The sequence below is a fragment of the Schistocerca piceifrons genome, chromosome 5, assembly GCF_021461385.2.
Source record: "Schistocerca piceifrons isolate TAMUIC-IGC-003096 chromosome 5, iqSchPice1.1, whole genome shotgun sequence".
NCBI lineage: Eukaryota > Metazoa > Arthropoda > Insecta > Orthoptera > Acrididae > Schistocerca > Schistocerca piceifrons.
In genome coordinates, this window is record NC_060142.1 from 524,127,831 (window position 1) to 524,134,864 (window position 7,034).

At 44.9% G+C, this 7,034-nt stretch overlaps 1 protein-coding gene across 1 annotated transcript in view; it reads right to left on the reverse strand.

The window, feature by feature from the left end:
• Positions 1 to 1,139, reverse strand: part of LOC124799122 (semaphorin-1A) — a gene marked incomplete at its 5' end in the record, with an annotated part of 341,830 nt that extends 340,691 nt beyond the window's left edge. Inside the window, one exon of the mRNA XM_047262659.1 lies at positions 1,033 to 1,139. Within this exon, the coding sequence (XP_047118615.1) occupies positions 1,033 to 1,139 (107 nt within the window). The remainder of the gene's footprint in view (positions 1 to 1,032) is intronic.
• Positions 1,140 to 7,034: the final 5,895 nt, after the last annotated feature.

The window sequence follows — 7,034 nt, forward strand, 5'->3', positions numbered from 1 at the left end:
GCCAGGTTCTCCAATAGCAAAAAATGCGAATGTGGAAATGTGTTCAGCATCTGTACGGAAAGTGATGGTGGCTACATTTTTTTGACTGTCATGGCATGATTTACCGGCAAGTGGTTCCCACTCACACTGATCTTACAGCAGTACAGTACACGTTGGTATTGGCTAAAATCAGGAAGCACATATCCAGGAAACGACCAGAACTTTCTCGGACTAGGTGGCGACTTCATCATGACAATGCCCGGCCTCACGTTGCAAATCAAGTAACGCAGTTTGTGTCCCGGTTCAGCATTATCGGTATACTTATCCGCCTTGTAGACTCGATCTTACACCCTGTAATTTGTTTTTATTCCCATCACTAAAGGAAAAGCTTTTGGGCATTCGATTTAAGAACTCTGAAACAGCGGTCAAGAAAAGTGAGGCAACCACCACACAGACAACAAGCATCATACGAGGAATGACAAAAAGGGCTGTTACATTTGCTTAGGAACAATTTGTCGTGATACGTAAATTTGTTTTGTCGTTGAATTACGGTCGTAAGTTGTGCCATCTTTCATCAAAACCGATTACCTTAGTGACAGTGGTCAAGCGATTAACTTCAGTAGTAGAAAATTGATCTTTAATTCTGCAGCAGAGTTTGCACGGATCGTAAACTTGCAGGTTCAAACTTTGTGTCGGACTGGGTCTAGAACCTGGGACCTTTGCTTTTCACGGGCAAATGCTGTTCTACTGAGCTATCCCAACAGGATTCACGACCCGCCCTCTCAGATTATGTCTGTCTGTACCTCTCTGCTTTACCTGTTGTATCATATGTGTAGTGTCTACTGGAAGCAATGAATAGTTGTGACGGTGACCTTATTTACAAGGGAAGTCACATTTGAAAATGCCGGTCGATATTGGGGCGATGTCAGGGACTAGATATAGACGTGTTAGTCCACGGTTCTATGAAATAACGTGGGATTCGTGTACTTGTTTGTTGATTTTTCAATTCTAGATCGGCCACTGTGGGAGTAAGTAAAGACAATCTGTACTCACCTAGCTCCTACGAGGAGCGAGTTGTGGTCCTTCTCCAGCAGCTTGAAGTGGTCTTTGTGCGATTCATTGCCCAGGAAGCGTTGCACCCGCTCCTCACCTGTAACAGGAAACGATGTGGGCAATTAATATGGTTCCCAGTTACACTCGTATCGCCTACGTCCGATATACGAGATACAGTCCGTATATTTCAAGTCATTATGAACAACGTGAAGTAAATAATCATTTATTGTGCTATTACGAGTTCTTTGCTGTTTCTACATCTACATACATACTCCGCAATCCACCATACTGTGCGTGGCGGAGGGTACCTCGTACAACAACTAGCATCTTCTTTCCATGTTCCACTCCCAAACAGAACGAGGGACAAATGACTGCCTATATGCCTCTGTACGAACCCTAATCTCTCTTATCTTTGTGGTCTTTCCGCGAAATGTAAGTTGGCGGCAGTAAAATTGTACTGCAGTCAGCCTCAAATGCTGGTTCTCTAAATTTCCTCAGTAGCGGTTCACGAAAAGAACGCCTCCTTTCCTCTAGAGACTCCCACCCGAGTTGCTGAAACATTTCGTAACACTCGCGTGATGATCAAAAATACCAGTAACAAATCTAGCAGCACGCCTCTAAATTGCTTCTATGTCCTCCCTCAAACCGACTTGATAGGGATCCCAAACGATAGATCAGTACTCAAGAATAAGTCGTATTAGTGTTTTATAAGCGGTCTCCTTTACAGATGAACAACATCTTCCCAAAATTCTACCAATGAACCGAAGATGACTATCCGCCTTCCCCACAACTGCCATTACATGATTGTCCCACTTTATATCGTTCTGCAGTGTTATGCCTAAATATTTAATCGACGTGACTGTGTCAAGCGCTACACTACTAATGGAGTATTCAAACATTACACGATTCTTTTTCCTATTCATCTGCATTAATTTACATTTATCTGTATTTAGAGTTAGCTGCCATTCTTTACACCAATCACAAATCGCGTCCAAGTCATCTTGTATCCTCCTACAGTCACTCAACGACGACACCTTCCCGTACACCACAGCATCATCAGCAAACAGCCGCACATTGCTATCCAGCCTATCCAAAAGCTCATTTATGTAGATAGAAAACAACAGCGGACCTACCACACTTCCCTGGGGCACTCCAGATGATACCCTCACCTCCGATGAGCATCACCATCGAGGACAACGTACTGGGTTCTATTACTTAAGAAGTCTTCGAGCCACTCACATACTTGGGAACCAATCCCATATGCTCGTACCTTAGTTAGGAGTCTGCAGTGGGGCACCGAATCAAACGCTTTCCGGAAGTCAGGGAATATGGCATCCGTCTCAAACCCTTGATCCATCGTTCGCAAGATACCATGTGAAAAAAGGGCGAGTTGCATTTCGCAGGAGCGATGCTTTCTAAAACCGTGCTGATGCATGGACAGCAACTTCTCTGTCTCAAGGAAATTCATTATATTCGAATTGAGAATATGTTCGAGAATCCTGCAACAAATCGATGTTAGGGATATTGGTCTGTAATTTTGAGGATCCGTCCTTCTACCCTTCTTAAATAAAGGCGTCACCTGCGCTTTTTCCAGTCGCTCGGGACTTTACGTTGGGCAAGAGATTCGCGATAAATGAAAGCTAAGTAAGGAGCCGATGCAGTAGAGTACTCTTTGTAAAACTAGGTGAACTGAATTGGTGAAGAGCACTGTGTAGCCAAAATGAATTTGCGTATGTTTCTGCGGTGTTATCAAGAAGTGACATTATTTTCATTATCCGTGGACGACTAGACAGCTCACAGAAGAACGACGATGATATCCTGGTTCGTCAGTTAAAATTTACTCTTCGAGACTTCACGCAGTCAATGGAACGAAACTCCGCTTCCATTTTATAATTATTTGGTACATAAAGTATTTTCTACTTAAAGTACTGTCTCCTCGCGAGAGGCGAGATAATAGAAACTCACTAATCCTTCCAGTGAGGCTAACAGTCACAAAAATTTATGTCAACTTAAAGTCTGCAGTTCGTCCTATTCTACAAACGATTAAGAATTTTTACATCGTGATGATACATGTACAGAGCAGGCGGTGAGAAATGAAGGAATCTCTGTGCTATAGCATATTGTTCTGGCTAACAAATAGTCATTACTATGTACTGTTATCTGTTAATAATCAGTATGGACAGCCAAGACGTATTACAAGGCTCTAATGGCGTCCCCGTGGGGCTAGGTCGGTCACAACAGATCCCACGACAAACAACCTACTAATTGCCGTGTCTTATTGGACACACCACATGGACATACGGGAAAACTACAGGGTGACCTGATTAAAAAGCGCCACTCAAATGGCCACACACACATTTTGTCTAACATCTGAAATTAGTAGAATGTTTTACAGCCATGTTGTTCCCCCATTCTTTGAGTATGAATTCGGCACTCTGCCCGATTCACTGATACTCTGACATGGTGGCTAATAATATCACCATAATAGAAAACAACAGATTGTCCACTTCTCCTTTCGTGGAACGGCAGCAGCCCTCAGCGGTGACAGCTCCATATTGTATGAAGTATACAACGAGACAAGTGGCCCTCATTTCATCGTCGAGATCGCTCAGTAAAGGGCTCTGTCGTCCACAGAGCAATTTTATTTATGAGGCTACCTTTAGAGGCCAAGCGGAAAACCGCGCATCGATTTGTGACGGCCGAATAATAGAAATTTCGATTGCGGGTACCGGATATCGAACGACTTAAAGTGAGCGGACATTACAGAAAATAGGAGATATTTGTCGGGGTTGGGAAAGCTGGTCTGCCACCGTCAGAAACGAAACGTCACATTTATTATATCCGAAAGGCTGTTAACACGACGGCAGCTAACAAATATGTCAAGTGCCGCTCTGTCTCTAATCCACCGTCATTTTTTTGGCCTGTTAACAATGACGATAGAGATGATGGATAAGATGGCGAATTTGGCGCTCAAATCTGGAGACACTATGGCACATGCAGAGGCCATAACGCAGCTGGACATAGTACTGGCTTATTTGGAACGCCAGATGGAAACAGTTTCGGCCGAATTAATTATGGTGAAATGACTGCATTATTGTGCTGCGATTCTGGCTCAAAATAAATTTACTGATTGTTCCAAAATATAAGAGACACTGCATTTTTTCAGTATTTGTTCACATTTACGTGAAAATAAAGTATGATTTGTGCGTTTACTTCAAAATATATATAACATGTTTTATGGTATTTACACCATCGCATTAAATTTTTTTCTAATTTTCCAGATTATTCGATTATAGACCGCAACTCTCTTACCTTCACCGGGTAAACGACGTTCCACTGTATTTCCTTTTTGCTTTTCTTAATGCCCCACCCCGCTTTCAAGTGTTATTATCCTGCTGTTGTTCGTTCTTCACAATACTTTGAACGCTGCTGATGATTCATCATTACAGGATGAGACCGACAATTGGCTCGTCTTGAGTACCGTCAAGGTACACGCCTTACGTTGCTCTCGCTCTGAGTAGGGTTTCATCTCCGCAGCATTTTCGCTTCCTAACTAAGCTTTCCACTGTGCATTAAAATTAGCATCTCGTTACGAGCAGTACGGCTTCCGACTTTGCGGTTTATTACTCTCTGAACCCCATTTTAAGCAACAAGGGCGTCCTCTGATGTTCCGCGATCGTTATACTTTTGGTGTCGAGTTGTCTAGTGGAGGCAACCTTCTGACCTGGCGCCTGTCGAAGTAAGTTTTGTTATTCGGCAAAGAAAAATAACGGCGGCTTGAGCGGTGAAACCTTACCGGGATGTCAAGAAGCGGGTCACCGACGGGCCGAAACCATAAGACTGCGTCCTCGGCTTACGGAAGGTATGTATTCAGACGGAAGCGGGATTAAAACACTTTGCGTAGGTGAACGGCAGGGGGCGCTCTAGTCTACTTGCGGTGGTCCGCCTCTTCGGGGAAGCGGCTCCATCTCGCCTGCGCTGTTTCTTTCGTCCGCCGGCCGACGAACTTCTTTCCTCGGAGCTCTCCTGCATTACGCATTCCGAGCCGCAACCAGCACTAAATGTTTAAAGTGAAAGGAAGTCCATTGAATTATATTCCTTTCACGTCTCACAATAAAACATTAATATTCCGCAGCGCATTTCTTGCCGCTTCGAACGCCCGCTTTGCGACTAGGCTCTGTCGGCGGAGCGGAGTTGAGGAAAAATAACCGCAGTCGTCCCTGCTGCGTTACCCTCAACGCTTCCGAGTAACAGCCCGTCATCTGAATTTCAACTTGGGCTGTTGCGGTGAATCGCTCACTAGCTAAAAATCTCCATTTCTTAAAAAAAGTGCTGGAGTCAACTGCTTGAATATTTTGTCAGGTAGTTGTTCCCGACTTGATGTATTTAATGGCGATCCATAAATGTTTTACTTCCTCCGCTGAATCTTAAGGGCACTACAAATTCGAAGTAGCAGATAAATACACTGAAGAGCCGAAGAAACTGGTACACCTGCTTAATATCGTATAGGGCATCCTCGACCACGCAGAAGTGCCGCAACACGACGTGGCATGGACTTCACTAATGTCTGAAGTAATGCTGGAGGGAATTGACTCCATGAATACTGCAGGGCTGTCCACAAATCCTCAATAATGTTCATATCTGGGGTGTTTGGAGGCCAGCGGAAGTGTTCGAATAGTGTTCCAGGAGCCACTCTGTAGCAATTGTGAACGTGTTGGGTGTCGCATAATACTGTTAGAAGTACCCAAGTCCTTTGCATAATGGACATGAATGGATGCACGTGATCAGACAGGATGCTTATGTATGTGTCACCTGTCAGAATCGTGTCTAGACGTATCAGGGGTCCCATATCACTCCAACTGCACACGCTCCACGCCGCCATTACAGAGCGTCCAAAAATGGTTCAAATGGCTCTGAGCACTATGGGACATAACTTCTGAGGTCATCAGTCCCCTAGAACTTAGAACTAACCTAAGGACATCACAGACATCCATGCCCGAGGCAGGATTCGAACCTGCGACGTAGCGCCTAGAACCGCTCGCCCACCCCGGCCGGCACAGAGCGTCCACCAGCTTATACAGTGCCCTGCTAACATGCAGGGTCCATGGATTCATGAAGTTGTCTCCATACGCGTACATGTCCATCCGCTCGATACAATTTGAAACGAGACTCGTCCGACCAGGCAACATGTTTTCAGTCACCAACAGTCCAATGTCGGTGTTGACGGGCCCAGGCGAGGCATAAAGCTTTGAGTCCTGAAGTCATCAACGATACATGAGTGAGCCTTCGGCTCCGAGATCCCATATCGATGATGTTCCATTGAATGGTTCGCACGCTGAAACTTGTTGATGGCCCAGCACTGAAATCTACACAGCAATTTGCGGAAGGGTTGCATTTCTGTCACGTTGGACGATCCTCTTCACTTGGCATTGGTCCCGTTCTTGTAGGATCTTTTCCCGGCCCCAGCGATGTCGGAGATGTGATGTTTTACGGGTTTCTTGATATTCACGGTACACTCGTGAAATGGTCGTAAGGGAAATCCCCACTTCAGCGCAACCTCGGACGTGCTGTGTCCCATCGCTTGTGCGCCGACTGTAACATTACGTTCAAACTGTCAAACTGACTTAAATCTTGATAACCTGCCATTGTAGCAGCAGTAGCCGATCTAACAACTGCGCCAGACACCTGTTGTCTTATACAGAAGTTGCCGACCGCAGCGCCGTATTCTGCCTGTTTACATATCTTTGTATTTAAATACGCTTGCGATATATATATATATATATATATATATATATATATATATATATATATATATATATATGTGTGTGTGTGTGTGTGTGTGTGTGTGTGTGTGTGTGTGTGTGTCTGCCGCGCGGAGTGGCAGCGCGGTCTATGGCGCCGTGTCACGGATGGTGCGGTCTCTCCTGCCAGAGGTTCGAGTCCTCCCTCGGGCATGGGTGTGCGTATGTTGTTCTTAGCATAAGTTAGTTTAAGTTATTTTA